The 17,038-nt window shown below is 39.9% G+C and overlaps 1 protein-coding gene across 1 annotated transcript in view; it reads right to left on the bottom strand.

Annotated features, from left to right (window-relative positions):
• FBN2 (fibrillin 2) overlaps positions 1–17,038 on the bottom strand; it is a 250,004-nt gene that overhangs the window by 66,861 nt on the left and 166,105 nt on the right. Inside the window, exons 35-40 of the mRNA XM_024193355.3 lie at positions 14,384–14,506; positions 10,241–10,363; positions 6,230–6,391; positions 5,035–5,103; positions 4,230–4,355; positions 1,081–1,206 (exon numbers count right to left, since the gene is read on the bottom strand). Coding sequence (XP_024049123.1) covers positions 1,081–1,206; positions 4,230–4,355; positions 5,035–5,103; positions 6,230–6,391; positions 10,241–10,363; positions 14,384–14,506 — 729 coding nt within the window. The remainder of the gene's footprint in view (positions 1–1,080; positions 1,207–4,229; positions 4,356–5,034; positions 5,104–6,229; positions 6,392–10,240; positions 10,364–14,383; positions 14,507–17,038) is intronic.

Genomic DNA, 17,038 nt, shown 5'->3' with positions numbered 1-17,038 from the left:
ATATATATATATATATATATATATATATATATATATATATATATATACATACACACACATACACCCACACCCACACACACACACACCCCTCTACCCGATATAACGCTGTCCTCGGGAGCCAAAACATCTTACCGCGTTATATCGAACTTGCTTTGATCTGCCGGAGTGCACAGCCCCGCCCCCCCAGAGCACTGCTTTACCGCGTTATATCCGAATTAGTGTTATATCGGGTCGCGATATATATATATAAAAAATAAACCCAGTCCCCAAGGAGGGGTATTTTTGACCAAGAAAAAACCTGGGAGAAGTTTTTTTTGAACATTCCAAAAGGGGAAAATAAGGCAGGCTGCCTTTGGGTGACCCTAGGCCATGACGGGGTGCACCAGAAGCAGCTGGCACATTGTAGTAACCAACAAAGTAGTTCGGCCGAAAGTCAAATCCTTTCAACTACTGATCTAGCCACTGTGATTCATGAATTCTGACTCAGAGTGACCCTGAGACTGCAAGCAGCATACATTAAAAAAAAACAAAAACAAAACAAAACTTTTTCTATAGATTAAATCACCTTAATTAAACTATACTTTGTCTCCCTATTACTTTAGCTGAGTGTATTTGTTCAAGCTGATACAGTTCCATCTCCATTCGGTCACGGATGTCTTACAAAAGAGAAAAATTTCAAAGAAACTAAAAAAAAAAAAAGTAGATGTTCTTAAGACCCATTTCCTAGCAGACTCACCAACTGGAAGTCAAATATACATATGAAAAATTATGTGTGAAAATGAAAAGCTCTGACTTCTGTTAGAGAATAGAACACACATAGTCATTTCATATTACTCTTTCATGGCTATCTGATGTGGCAGTTTTGCAATAAAGGTTAGAAAAGGTGATACTGTCTCAAGAGCTTTTAAGCATTGCAGTTGCAATCATTTAAGTTTAATGTTCTGATAAGGTACTTAAAAGAAGCTATACACTTCTAAGATTTCAAAGTCAGCCTTGTTGCAGGGAAGACTTTAAGCAGCCAGATGAGGTCCAAAACAGCTCTGATCACTACAGCATGTCAGGTAAACAAGTTTTACATACCCATGCAATTGTGTCCTCCATTCACCTGCATGTATTCAGGAGGACAGATGCAGGTGTAGTTCCCCAGAGTGTTGTAGCAGGTCCCAGGGCCACAGACACCAGGATGTGCAACACACTCATCAATATCTAGAGAGAACAAATGAAAAAGTACAGTTCACAAAGAGACAAGAGGAACTTTCCCAAATAAATAATTATAAGAAATAAGTCCACATTAAACTACTCCAACATAGCAAAGAAGAAATATTTACAAAACACAGGGTGCATTGCTCAGCTTTGATTTAAACAGGCTTTTGTGGCAGCAGCTGAAATGTATTATTGTTCTCCTGTATGTTTGATTTCCTCCAATCCCTGAAGCAGAAGACAGCACTTGTCAAAAATTCAAGATTTGTTGAGGCTGAGTCACTTCCTGTCCCATCTACTCCACCAATGATGTGAACCTTAGTATTTCATTTGCCTGCCACTTCCAGAGGCATTTCAGTACCATTTTTTCCATCCCACCCCTCCTGTAAGCAATTAACTCCCTACTGTGATCCACCAACCCATGACCCTCTCTTCATTCAAATCCCTCCTTGAGATTCACTTCTACCATGGTGCCTAAAAGGAGAAAGTCAATATCTATTCAAAACACATTTTAGTAATGCACATGCATATGCTGAATAACCACATAATCTTGTTGCTGTAACCCTTGTTCTTCCTCACCCCATCTTTTTCCCTATTGTGTGTTATCCTCCATTATCACATTACAGCTACATTGATATTGTAACCTCAAAGGTATGGGCCTTATCTTTCTTTGTGGTGTGTAACCAGCATAGCATACTCCATAGCTACATCTGAAACAAGAGCTTCCACTACAAACCCAATTTTGCCCTCTCTCTTCACCTAAACGCAGTGAATATAGGAACGTTGGCCTCAGAATTGGTAGGCTGGTCAGTTGCAGTAGCATTTTTCCTAACAAATTTGAAATGATTTGAAGAAGCGGTAACTAATTTATGACATCCTAAAACAGAGATCATGACAGTTAAAAATCCTTTTAACTTTTTTGAAACTTGGTAGCAAACAATCTGCCCAAAAAACCAAAGATGGGGAGAAATAAAACGTAGTTTACTGAACTTACCTAGCTGAGATCTACTACAAAAGAACAAAGTTTAGTTACTTAAAACTCTCATTTGCCAACTTATTAACATTTAAATATACTAACATCAGAATTGCTCCAATAAGTTTAAAGTATGCCAGCAAATGATTGCGGAGACCCAAGCACTGATTTCAAAACAATAGTAAGTCTCTGTCCCTTTTCCATGCAAAGACAGACCTCAAAATGTAAGCCAATCCTGAGGGAAAATTTTTCTAATACAATTCAAGTTAATCGGACAAATTGTACATAAAATAAGATACATTTTAAAAGGTTGTCACCAGCTAAACTATTCTTCTAAAATGTATTTATTTCCACCAGCGCCAGGCTTGAGAATAGAAAGTGGGAGACAATTAAAAGTTTACTGGATTCGTATACTCCAGGGAAGAATGTTCCTTGCTACGGTGCCCTCACAAGCCCCGGCTAGCCCACTATTTCCACACCCCACCACCTCCCATTGTTGACTATCTAAAAAGTGCTCACTTCCTACAGTCCTTGGGAAGTACATTGGAGATGCAAGTGTGGGGGAAGGAGACTGGAGGGACATTGAAGCAGCACAGCAGAGGGCAATGTAGAAGGGGGACATGAAGGGTGCTGGCAGAGTGGGGAACAGTGATAGAAAATGAAGGGGAGCATAGGACTAGATTAACACGGGATTATGTGGCAGCAGAGGGGGTGGGCAATGAGGCAATAGAGAACTATTGATATTTCACCCTTCCTATAGACTTAAGAATGTAGTCTGGAGCCCGTTTCTAAGTCTTAATGCCCACCAGCACCTTGAAAACATTGGGACACATGCTGAAGACATCCCATCCCATTGCAAGCCTTAGACATCTTGTTAAGGCCCTAAAAACTCCCTCAACCTCAGGGATCCTTCTTAGGCTCACCACACTTGATAAGCATAAATAGGCTTTAATCCGCCTCACAAATCTAAATATCTTAGTTGGGTGAGGAATAACAATCCTGTTTAGACTTGTCAGAATGAATGGGATTCCTAGTATTTGCAGAGATAGGAGGGGGATTTGGAATGAGGGGGGTAACTACAAAAAGTCGCCATGGAGGTGGAGGGCCTGAGATAAGCCACATAAGGCTTCTGGAGGGGAGGTAGGCCAAGAGTTTCTTAAGGTCTAGAGAGGCTGATGGGGCCTGACAAGCTCCCTACACAGCTTGCAGGGCTGGGGTTAGGGGAACCTACAATATGCCTCATAAGATTTGTCTAGGTTTGATGCACTTACTCAGAAGGAATCTTAGGGCTGGTCTACACCCAGCCGCTAGTTCGGCGGCTGGGGATCGAAGTTCTGGGTTCAACTTATTGCGTCTGGTCTGGATGCGATAAGTCGAACCAGGAAGTGCTCGTCGTCGACTGCGGTACTCCAGCTCGGCGAGAGGAGTACCGCGGAGTCGACGGGGAGCCTGCCTGCCGAGTGTGGACCGCGTCTGAACCGCTGTAAGTTCGAACTAAGGTATGTCGACTTCAGCTACGTTATTCACGTAGCTGAAGTTGCGTACCTTAGTTCGACTTGGGGGGTTAGTGTAGACCAGGCCTTACTCTTGTACACCTCCTAACATCTGCAGGAAAGGGATAATGGATCTAAGGATGAAGAGGAGCAAGGAAGCATCACACAGGGTCTAGATGGGGTAGCAGCAGGCTCTGAGGTGTTTCCAGTTCTTAGATCAACCCTAGCATGAACCCCCCCCAAACATTCCCACTTGACAGAAAAACAATGAGGAAACGTCACAAGGTGAAGCTTGTGAAGTTGCACACACATTTTCCTTGTTAGTGTCAGTACCACAAACATTGCATGTTCGTGTTTACAAACAAGAGAGACAATATATTAGGGAATCATAATAGCTAAGAAGATTACCCTTACACTCTGTATGGAAAATGAATCTGTAATCAACTACTCTCTATGTATGAAATATTCTGCATCAGGAGAAAACAAACTCTGAAAGACCAAAATATTTGCAAACATGCAAACAAGTGTGTATTGGTGTGGGACAAGGTACTGCAGAATTTCACCTTCACAGATCCGTGTTTCTTCACTGAGGTAGTAGCCTTGTGGACATTCACACTGGAAGCTGCCAAAAGTATTGATGCAGTTTCCACCTTGACAGAGACCTGGCAACTCCTGGCATTCATCGATATCTGCAAAGGGAGAAAAGGCCATATTCTTACTCTGAAATGTAAAGAAACACGAGATCTTAACCATTCCATTGGAATGTTACGTGCTAGTAACTGTTAATCTTCACTGGGGTTTTTCCCTTCTAAATCTGCACTTTATTATCAAAGGGAAGAGGGTTTGTGATTATCCCACATATTCTATAGCACATTTTCAGCAAGATGAACGTAAGGAGTTCAGCTTCCATGATCGTTTATGGGAGTTTGGTATCTAACGCTTCATTCCTGCATGCTGACAGTGCATGGGAAATTCACTGGGACCAGGCTTTCACTCTATGATAGATGTTTGCAGCAACATTAACCTTCCATTGATTAAACCATAATTTTTGTAGGTCGTCTCATGCTTTGGGGAGCAAATGTTGAAGGCCTGTTCAATAAATGAGGTGGACAAAATATATGTAAATCTGTTTCACCTATAAAACACCAATTTACTTACTCAAATGGGTTTTGAGTATCCTTATTGAGTAACTGCTCGCACAAGCATCAGTTTGAACTTGCCACTCTAGTATTATTGATGTTAATAAGTGGTTTTCCGATGCAATGAATGTGAACACTTCGTCAATGATCCTCCTATTGTGCAAACTTTTGAAAATGTCACCTTTTGTAAAGTAGCAACCATAATAGCCATTATTCAGGATGAACTCACCTTCTAAGATAATAGTGATGGGATTTGGTCTGAATCCCTCACCCCCTGGACACAGAGTATTATATTCCGCTAGGGGGGAAAAAAAGGCTATTACTTATTTGTAGAATAAAACACTGGTATTAAGGAATTTTTTTATATAATTTATAATTTCATTGGTATTTTAATGCCATTATTATTTCTTATTTGTATTACAGTAGCACCAAGAAGCCCCAGTCAAAGATCTGGACCCCATTGTGCTACGCGCTGTACAAACATAGTGCACAAACATGGTCCCTGCCCCTCGTCGCTTAACTTTTTTTAACCTAACAGCACCCTGAACTGCAACGACATACACTACCAATAGTCACTGGACTAATCACAGTGCATAAAGTCAAGAAAGTGCATAGACTTTGCAGGATAGAAGCCTAAGATAACACTGGTAACCATGCACACAAGGCCTTAACCTGTAAGCTCCTGTAAGGCAAGGACTGTGTCTTCTTTGCATAATGCCTAGTATAAAGTGGCTCCCATCTTAACTAGGGCCTAGAAATTATTACTTCTGTACAATAGAGATGAGTATTTGTTAAAATTAGACTGTACAGTATTATAACTTAATAAATAATAAAACAATAATGCTTCGTACTTACATTGCACTATTCATACCTAAAACCTTGAGTGCTTTCAAAGGTAAGTATCCAGTGATGCTCACTTTCATAAAGCACTTGGCGTTTTCTGGATAAGAAGCATGATGTTAAGCACCAACCATTATTACTTGTATTCCTCACCTGCAAAAATGCAGTTAATGGATACAATTTTAAGAGCACCTAAGTGTGAAAGTTACTTAGGCATGTTTGAAAATGTTATCCATTATTCCCATTTTTGCAAGGGAAAATGAGGCACAGAAAAGTGAAATGATTTGTCAAAGGTCACCCAGTGAGGGCTTGATTTTGGTCCCATTGACCTCACTGGTGCAGGAACAGGCACTGAGGCAGAGCTGGGAACAAAACTCAGGTCTCTTGATTCTGAGGTCCGTGGCCTATGCATCACCTTTGAGAATAAGATGGAGAGCTTCTTTAACAATAAGACCGTTAGAGAATAAGCTTATGAAGTAATTTGCCAGATATTTTCATAGTCTGTTTATGGTCATACGCTAAATGATTATAAGTACATTTTCATATTTGCACCTTTTGTAAGAAAATTAAAAAAAAATGCTTACTGCTGTTTACAGGGGGACAAGTCTCACAGGGGATCCCCCAGGCCTTCCCCAAAGAGCAGCAGCATGAGGAGCGACTGACTCCAACGCCGATTTCAGTGTTACAGGATAGGCTCCCATCCCCTCGGGGTCCATATTTCAGGTAACAATTGCCAACACGATTATCTACATGTAAAACACATTCAACTATAGTTGCACTTTCCGGCCTAGATGAAGGAACGATCAGACAATCATATTAATACTTGCTACTAGTGGATGGCAGGCCCAGGCTACAGTATCCTTCTGAGTTACTGGTAAGGTAAAAAAGCTAATACACATTAATATTCAGGGGTATCAAGAGAAATGACATGGTGAGGGTCAACAAAGCTGCTTCTTCTTAAAGTATTTAGGTGTTTGCATGTCTTCAAAGTTCACAGCATATACTGGTATAGCACTTTTACTATTCCCAGTATTTTAATATGGGGAATGGAAAATTTCTTACCATAGTTTTCTTTTTATTAGTAGCTCCTCCCCCTTATGCTCCATGAATGGCAATGATTCTTCCCTGTGGAATTCAGAGGAGTGCCAGTGTTGCTCCTGGGGGCGGGAATACAGGACACAACCTCAAGCCACCAGAAGAGTGCTTCAAACTCTTTAGAAACTCTTCAACAATTGGTTATTGGCAGTAAGACAATAATCTGAAACTGCATTAATTAACTTTAAGGGAATTTTGTGTATTAGTAGTATTCCTTTAGACTTTTAAAAAAAAATTGTTACAAACTATAGCTTGGCTGTTAAAATAACTAGGGTTGGTAGAATGAGGAAGGACACTTTTAACAGAAAGAAAATTATGGTAAGGAATTTTCCATTCTCCTGTGTAGATTCTCCCCTCATTCTTCACTAAGGGGAAATAGCAAGTAGTGAATCAGAGTAGGAAAGGAACTGGCCCATGAAGCACTTTACCACTAAAGAGAAATAGAAACCCACTTTGTAGAAGTTGGTACATGCATTGTATGAGGATCACAATGCTGCTCTGCAATTTTTCTCAGATAAGGCCGAGACTCTTCCTCTTTGTGTTACCACTAGAGACCTTGCAGATGGAGTCTTGATTGTCTCATGGAACAGTTTCCCAGATGTCTAAATAAATGAATGAATTTTCTGGTTGAGAACTGTCTAGATACCAAAACTGTATCAATCACGCTAACAGATAATTCCTGTTGAATTACGCTTCATTTTCATTAGCGCTTAAAATTTCAATCAGAGATGGTCTCAGCATCTCAGGATGAAGAATGGGCCCATTTCAATTGGTCTAATCTTTTCTCCAGGTGCTTCGGCTGGCATTATCAAGTCCAAAAATTAGTGCGGATCTAGCAGGATGACCAAGGTTCTTTCTTTTCTTATTTTTGGTTTCAGATTACCCTTCACATGAACTGCCTTGCAAAACACAAGATTCTTCTCTGTCAAAGACATTATTTCCATTGCTTCTGAGAAGGACTTTGAATTCTGGTTTATCCCTGGTTTTTGTTCATACACATCAATGGTGGTGCCATTGAAGAGAACCAGAAAGTAGTATCCTTTGAGGAAATGTGTGGACATTTTCAGCACAAACTGTGCATTCAAGATGGATGATGCTTTCCTTTTCTTGGTGAGGTCCCATAACTCCTGTTATTTGTCTTCCAGTTACACTCCCCATCCTGTAAGGCTTTCTTCCACAGTGTGTATATATATAAGAGTTCAGAATATAAATTGGGTTAGGTTTCAGCATGTCCTCTGGATTCATCTGCCTGTGATGACTTGGGTTGATTTTCTACTATCTACAGGCATACAGATAACTTTTGTGTAGCCACTGAGACTGGGAGCATTGCTCTCATATGGTCTATGGGATCTTTTGGGGAAAAAAAGCCCTTCTGAAAGGTGAACAATGTCTTCTTCTGATGAGATTAGGACTGCACTGATTTTTACTATCTGCGCTAGTTCCCACAGTTTATGAAAATTCTACAGTATATGTTTTATTTAACATGGTAGTTTTAGCCAGCAGTTCCCATTCAGATCCTATGATGTCCTCAAAGATCAAGTGCATGGGAAATGCTGTATCCAACTTTATTTGGAGAGGAAGATATTTTCCCTTAGTTTTGAAAACTCCTTCCTCTTTTTGGTCTATTTATGGGTATTATCTTGCAGGTTATAGTATTACAGTACTTAGGTAGAGAAAGCTCTCCTGAGTGTCCATCTTTAGAGTTCACGGTATGAATCATATAGTTCATCCTCCAGGAGAAGAGCTGCTGGAGAAGGAAAATGAGGAAGGATGATAATGATTATTTTATATTATTAGCGAATTTCTAATGAACTATTGCTTCTCCACCCCAAAGGGCTGTATTTGTTTTAAAAAGTGCTTCCCGCAGTAGCACACTAATCTAAATTTTATCCATGGAAAAGGATTTCTCACTTATCCTTCTGTAATCCTGTACGGGTGCAGCTGCATAGGAAATTGAGTTCTTACTTCTGAATTCTGGTTTGGGTACAAACTCTGGATGAATCCTGGAGCTCTTGCTCAAGTTCCCCATGCCAGAACTGTGGTTCCAGAGGAGGGCTGAGCCCCAAAACACAGATCCAACTCAAGGACCCATGTTCTGGCAGACTGAGGGTCAGCTGGCAACAGGCAGGGCAGGACTCACCCTCAGAAGCTTCTGAAAAGCTGCCTGACAGAAGCCTCTGGCTGAGGGAGGCCTGAGGGATCCTAGAAGAAATGTTCTGCACCAGAGGACCCAGAAGATTAGATTCTCAGTGCTCCAGTGAGTCCTCAGCTCATGAGCTGGAAAGGGGAACTAGACACTGAAATGTGATTTCAACGGCTCAAAAATTAATAAAAATTTAGTCTGGGATTTTCAAAATAATCTTGTAGAGTCAGGCACCCAAATCTGACTGAAATTCAAAGGGAGTTGGGTACCTAACTTCCTTAGGTACCTTTGAAAATTGCAGCCTGAAACTGTAAAATAAATTGGTTGGGATAAGCTGAGCTGCCAACTTGTTCTGCTGCTGGTGGCCTGAGGTGTAGAGTGGGGCTTGGTCCTGGAACCCTGAGCAATGACAGTGAGCCCCTTTGAATTCTACAGGGAAAAGTAGAACGAGGGAAGAGCTGAGCAGCAGAATCCATTCTGACAGAACTTCACATTTCTTTAACAAAAGTTTTAATCAGGTTTTATTTATTTGACTTAGACCAATAGCAATCATCATCATAATTTTTTAAATTACTACAGATATAAATGCTTTAAAAAAAAAAAAAAAAAAAAAAAAACCCAAGACATCCCCAGAAAGCAAAGTGAAGAGGCCTTTGGTGCCATTTCCAATCTGAAAGGTTAAATGATTTACCCAAGTTCACTCAATAAGTCTGTGACACCATTACTGGAAATCAAGCAATTTAGGTGCTAGTGTAAGTATTGTAATCACAAGACTATCTTTCTATATCATGTTGCAAAGGGACAAGTAAACATAAGCTTACTTTAAGCCAGAGTACACCAGAGGGAATTACACAAACTGCATTGAAGCGTGTCTTTCACAGGTTGGTTTCAATCCAAATGGCTACTGCATGGAGTTCTAATTCAGATACAGGTTTAACCACATCAGTGAGCCAACTCTTGAAAATCTACTTCAGAGGAAGTGTACATCAGCCCCATGAGAACTCTTAGATTTAAAACTCAATTACTAAAATAAGAAACATGGGTCCATCCAGAAAATGGAATCAATAATGCAAACAACAAACACTCTGGTATATACAGAACTTATATTTTAAGAAAATGGACAATGTTTATAGTATTTAAAACTGGTAAATCTATATTTAGGAGCATGGTTTGATATCTAACATGACAGTAACAGATTCATATTTTCTGGACCAAAATCTGCACTCATTGATTTTGAACAGGATGCAAAACAAGGCAAAATTTGGCCCTCTATCTTTAGAAATGATCTAGTATCAATACAAGAGGCCTCTGGATCCACTTCTATGGGTCATACTTATTTGAAATAGTTTTCACTTACCCACACAACCTACTCCAGTTGGGTTCAGCTGGAAATCTGGTGGGCAGTTACACTCATACCTCCCAGGCGTATTCACACAGAGACCATTAACACAGTTAATGGGATCAGCACACTCATCAATATCTAAAATGGGAAAGCTACATTTGTAATCTGTTGATTTAATGGAGGAACGATGTGGGGAACGATGTGAGGGTATGATTCAAATGAGAGAGAGAAAGATAAACCTTTTATTTTTAGCTGAAGTTGAAGCAATTACAGTTCATCAAACACTCAGGAACAATTTCTACAGTTGCACATTTAATAGAAACATTACTTTTGTTCAGTTCTTAATTTAACCAAAATACCATATAGCCCTACATAGTAGAGCCCTGCATGGGACTGTTTTTCTATCCTGTTTCCCCTGCTTCCACACTGTTTCTTACATTTTTATCCCTCTCCCACCTGCAAAACCTTGGACCCCACAAGAGAGAGAGATTCCCCGAGGCCACTAAACAAAAAACAAAAGTGGTCAGTTAATATATAAATAAAATTCAGACAATTTTTACAACTAAAAGAATAAAACAAATCTTGCTTAAACCATGTAAAAATACTTTAACTCCTTATAATAGACATCAAATCTCGTTCTAAACCTCACATAAATTTAAGTATTAAAAGTTTTAAAGTGTTTTCTCGCAATTACTGCAGTCTGGTTTTTTTTTGCCCACCTAATCACATCTGCAACAAAATACATTTTACTCACTCCTGTTATTATGGACCCGCAGGATCCCAGTCCCGCTGCAGGGCTCTGCTATATAGCACTTTGTCCAATTGAGGAAACAATGCATAGTACCAATTTCTGCCGGAGGACATAATACAGCTTTAATTAACCAGGAGACTTGGTTAACTGGAGACTGGATAAACTAGGTTATATGATTTCTAGTACTGAGTAAATAAGGCAATGCTGGAAGTCCCAAAGTGTTTGGAAAAAATTGCAATGTTGTAAACGAGTTCTTTCTAATTATAGATCTCATTAAAATATTACTCTGCATATTAGTAGCATGTCTGAGAAATCCATGTAAGGAGTATATCACAGTTGTATGATCGGCAAACAATAATAATTGAGGCAATTCAAGAAAATGGAACATCAAATAAAATGAATGAGATGGGGCCCACTCTTACTTGAAGTATCTAAACTGCATAACATATGACAATGTGTGAATTATACTGCTATAACAGAATGATTGTGTCTGCCATGCACAATGGAGGGCCTTCTATATCGGACATTGCTGCTGTCTGCACCCTGCATCGCCCCCCACCCTCTTTTATTTAAAGAGCGAGTTTAAAAAAAAATCCTTTTTATTATAAAACTTTGATTCTGTACCACTTCCAATATGAGTACAGTTTGGTCCAGACTTCTAAAAATAAACTGTAGACGCTCTACCCATTCTCAGTTTTGTGAAGCATTTCATGTTGCTCCTCCACACTTACAACTGCTCTTCCAATGCATCAAGGAACTTCCTTGTCTTCCTTCAAATCCCTCCTTAAAACTCACTTTTTTTGTTTAGGCTTTCATCACTGATCTCTTCAGAATCTGCTCCCACTCTTACAATGCAAACACTTTAAGTATTAGGGTATCTGTCTAAACTGGAACAGACGAGCCTCATGGACCATGTTTAATTCTATGTCTGCAAAGCACCATGTACATTTATAGAATGATGCCCCATACATATTAATGAATAGTGAACATTTAAAAAAAAGTTAACTTCCTTAGTGCACATTTGTCCACATCCGGCACTTATCAAACAGAGAACAAGTATTAGATTGAAAGAAGGATTGCTGAAACAACTCAGCCAGGATTGAGGCCCATTACCAGAGATATTTTTTGAATGTTTATAATAAATCCAGCTAGTATCTTAATTAAATTGTATATGAATACTTAAGAACTACCATATTCATTCTCTTTTGTTCTTATTTAAAATGCACATGCACACACACATATATGAATGTTTACACATACATGCTCACAAAAAAATTCTGTTTGGAGGCGTAGGTAGGTTGAAGGAAAGGGTGACTAAGTCTGGAATATAGATGAAAACATAGGAAAAAACATTTTTGGGGGGGTACTTGTTTTCTTAAATACTATTCTTTGAGCGTGAATCTTTTAATTGTACATAGTTAAAAAGAGTTAAAAATAGTTTAAAATGTATCCATTTAGTCATCAACTGATTTTACCATGTTCATGCAGTAAGGACAATGGAAAAATAGATGAATTGGTACAGTAACTCCTCGCTTAACGTTGTAGTTATGTTCCTGAAAAATGCGACATTAAGCGAAACGATGTTAAGCAAATCCAATTTCCCCATAAGGATGAATGTAAATAGGCGGGGTTAGGTTCCAGGGAAATTTTTTTCACCAGACAAAAAACTATATATATATATATATAGTTCCGAGCCTGTATTGGTGGGTCCCGCGCTTCTGGGAGGATTCAGGAACTCGATAAGGCCCCAATGTGACTTCCCTTTCTCAGTGTAGTGGCAAGAGTCACAGCCTATTGAGTATCAGGGGGTAGCCATGTTAGTCTGGATTTGTAAAAAGCGATAAAGAGTCCTGTGGCACCTTATAGACTAACAGACGTATTGGAGCACAAGCTTTTGTGGGTGTATATCCACTTCATCAGATGCATGTAGTGTATCAGCCTATTGAGTTACTTTCATCACCGGCCAGTATGGGAGTTGGGAAGGGGGAATACCCCACAGTCTCTGTTGCTCCGTAGAGCTCAGTAGGCGCAGTTCGGCCTCCTGCCTGGACCGACTCCTGCTTCCCTTCTCCAGGGGATCTCCATAGAGTATGGGGGTGGGGAGGGGGATCCCGGGCCTGCCCTCTACTCTGAGTTCCAGCCCAGGGACCCTAATGGTAGCAGCTGTTGTTGGCTTGCCCTTCACCACTGACGCTGCTTTGATTCCCTGGGCCACTTCCCCCGTGGTCCCCTTTTCCTAGCTTCAGCCTTATCTCAGGATTCAGCAATGCTTCCTCGGCTCCCCAGAGGGCACTGGAAGGAGAGCTTTTAAACAGTATAAGTGCGACCTTGATTGGTTCCAGCTGTCTCCATTAGCCTAACGGCCTTAATTGGTTAATTGGCATCCGGTGTTAATTGGCCTGGAGTAGCCTTTGTTTGGCTATCCAGGGAACAGGGACCTGCTCATTCTGAAGGCTGATATACCTGCCTTCCACCACTCTCTTATATTCTTCTGGTCTGAAGCTGTCACAATACACACAGTATAAGTTTTAAACAAACAATTTAATACTGTACAAAGCAATGATGATTGTGAAGCTTTGTTGAGGTGGTGAAGTCAGAGGGTGGAAGAGGGTGGGATATTTCCCAGGGAATGCTTTACTGCTAAATGATGAACTAGCATTCCTCTGAGCCCTCAAGTGTTAACACATTGTTGTTAATGTAGCCTCACACTCTACAAGGCAGCACGTATGGAGGGAGGGGAGACAGCATGGCAGACAGAGACAGAGACACACATCCTGTGTGAAAGAGAGAGACACGCATTGCCCCTTTAAGTACGCTGACAACACTCTAAGTACATTGCTTTTTTAAGTAGATCAGGAAGTTGAGACAGCAGCTGCGGCCAGCAAGCTCCCTCCGTCCTGACCCTGTCATGTGTCCCCCCTGCTCTATGGGTGGGGTAAGTGGGGGGCAGGAGCAGGGGGGAGGGGGACACCCTGACATCAGCCCCCCGCTTCCCCTCCTGCACAGCAAGCAGGAGGCTCCCAGGAGCAGCTCCAAGGCAGAGGGCAGGAGCAGCACAGGACAGTGGGGGGAGGGACAGCTGAACTGCGGACAATTGATAGCCTGCTGGGTGGCTGCCGCACAGGGAATTTAGGGGAGCTGATGGGGGGCGGCGGAGCTGCCGGTCCATCCTGGTTCCAAGCCCCCACCAGCTGGCTGCAACAGGCTGCTCTTCCTGCAAGCAGTGGACAAAGCAGGCGGCTGCTAAATAACATTATAAGGGAGCATTGTGCAACTTTAAATGAGCATATTCTCTAATTGATCAGCAACGTAACAACATTAACCGGGATGACTTTAAGAAAGGAGTTACTGGACATTAAACTCCTCTTTGAAAGACCTGCCACATTTCTGTATAGAATTGGATATACCTGTACAGTTTCCTCCAGTTCTATCCAGTTCATAGCCATCATCGCAGATACAGTGAAACATGCCTGGTAAGTTATTGCAGGTACCAAAAACACAAATGTTCTGGAAGGTGCATTCATCAATATCTGAAGGAATAGAGGAAGAGCAATTAGTTACATCTCATCATAGTAGTACCCACTATCTTAAGAACAACTAAAAACACTCAAAGAACACATAAAACACTAATAGAATTTCTGGAAAATCAGATACACCGCTTGTATACTTTAAAAGTTAAACACAGGAATTTTTGAGGAGTAGCTTTAAAGACATCACATCACTTATTCCTGTCATATTTGTTATAATAATTTTCAGATATAAAGTGAATGTTCAGTATTTCTATTTGCCAAGAAAAGTTGTGCTATCAGGAATGAATCCCCTGGATTCCAAATGGAAAAAAAAAGATTTTAAAATCAAAATACTATTAAATGACTTTTTAGAAATATACAAAAAAGAAAAAAGAAAAGAAAAGCACATCATTAAACAAATGCAAATGATAGGGATTGATCATTTGCCATGCTCCTAGTTTTCAGCATGTAGGTAAGCATGTGTGTAAGGTTCACCAAACTCCCCTTGAAAGAATGCAAAGTACACCAAAAAGAGAGCAGTAGGCTGGTCACTCCCTAGTTCCTGCGTTGACATACCCATAGTGTTCCCATCTTTCCAGAGACACTATGGATATGTCTACACAGCAACTAGACACCCGCAGCTGGTCTGTGCCAACTGACTCAGGCTCATGGGGCTCAAGCTGTGGGAGTGTTTCATTGCTATGTATACTTCCGGGTTTGGCCTGGAGCACGAGATCTGAGACCCTCCCAGCTCAAAAGCCTCAGTTGGCTGGCACAGGCCAGCCGCAAGTGTCTAGCTGCCATGTAGACATACCCTCCACGAGTAAACTGGAGATATGGACATAGCCTCCACCTAGTTTCATAAACACCTGGAAAATGAAATGGAGAAGGCAAATTAAAGCAAGTCCAGGCTGTTTTAATATGTCTGCACGTGTGCATCAGGGTAAATAAAAATTGAAAATTAAAAAAAAATAAAAATGAATTAATTTAAATCAAATACAGGTTTATATTTTAAAATATACCTATTTAAAATTAAAGTTGAAATTGACAACCTATTTTAAGGCCTAACCTTAGTATAATATATTAAAATAATTTAAACTGAATACAAAAATAATATTCAGTAGCACGTTTGCTGCTATATTCTAAGGAAAGTTAAATGACTGAATTGGTAGAAGTCACTGGCTAAGCACCAGAATTTGTTGAAGTGGTAAACAAGCATAGGGCAGAAGTAGCCTCTTCTGTAGGTGCAGAGAGAATATTTTCTTCATTTCAGTTTATTCAACTAGTTCATTCAAAGGTAATAAACCAACTGGAAGTTGAAAAAGCAGGAAAACTTGTTTTCCTTCTCCAATCTATTAATAAAAATGAGATGCGAGAGGGTGAGATCTACTAGTTCTAAAATCTCGAAAATCAGCTCAATTCACTAACTACAAATAATACTTCCATTTGTTTAATGAATCAGGTAGTTTTAAATGCAAAATATTTTTGATAAACTTTTTGCTTACATATCCTGCACATTTAAAATTGTTTTATTACATAAAACTATTTAAATGCTTTTTTGTGCATTTTATTTTATTTTAATTTCCATCCAAATAGAGTTTGCCATAAATCACAAGTAAAAAATTTTATCATCATCTAGTAAAGAAGTGCATCATCCATCATTTTCTAATATAGTAAAAATTAAGAGTCTGAATAAAGGTAAGTTAAGCTACATAGCTGCATAAATAATGTGTATAAATATAGTGTCCTCCAGGGATCTGTACTGGGATCAGTGCTCTTCAACGTATTCATAAATGATCTGGGTATAGGGGTAAACAGTGAGCTGGCAAAGTTTGCAGATGACAACTATTTTGAGTAATTTTGTAAGTCCAAAGCAGACTGCAAGGAGTTACAAAGGGACCTCACAAAACTGGGTGACTGGGCAACAAAATGGATGAAATTCAATGTTGATAAATGCAAAGTAAGGCACATTGGAAAGCAAAATCCCAACTATCCATACAGAATAATGGGGTCTAAATTAACTGCTACACTCAAGAAAGAGATCTTGGAGTCATTGTGGATAGTTCTCTGAAAACATCTGCTCAATGCGCAGCAGCAATAAAAAAAGCTAACAGAATGTTAGGAACCATTAGGAAAAGCATCGATAATAAGAAAGAAAATATAATGCCACTATATGAAGCCATGATACGACCACATCTTGAATACCATGTGCATTTCTGGCTGCCCCATCTCAAAAAAGATATAGTAGAAATGAAAAAGGTACAGAGAAGGGCAACAAAAATTATTAAGGGTATGGAACATCTTTCATATGGGGAGAGATTAAAAAGACAGGGACTTTTCATCATAGAAAAGAGAGGACTAAAGGGGGATATGATAGATGTCTATAAAATCATGAATGGTGTGGAGAAAGTGAATAAGGAATGTTATTTACCTCTTCACAAAACACAAGAACCAGGTGTCACCCAATGAAAATAATAGGCAGCAGGTTTAAAACAAACAAAAGGAAGTACTTCTTCAAATAACACACAGTCATAGACTCAGACACTTTAAGGT

This window comes from Terrapene carolina, unplaced genomic scaffold (genome assembly GCF_002925995.2).
Source record: "Terrapene carolina triunguis isolate 2854851 unplaced genomic scaffold, T_m_triunguis-2.0 Scaffold113, whole genome shotgun sequence".
Taxonomy (NCBI): Eukaryota; Metazoa; Chordata; order Testudines; family Emydidae; genus Terrapene; species Terrapene triunguis.
The sequence above is the reverse complement of the archived record's forward strand: the minus strand, read 5'-3'. Positions and strand labels throughout refer to the sequence as shown.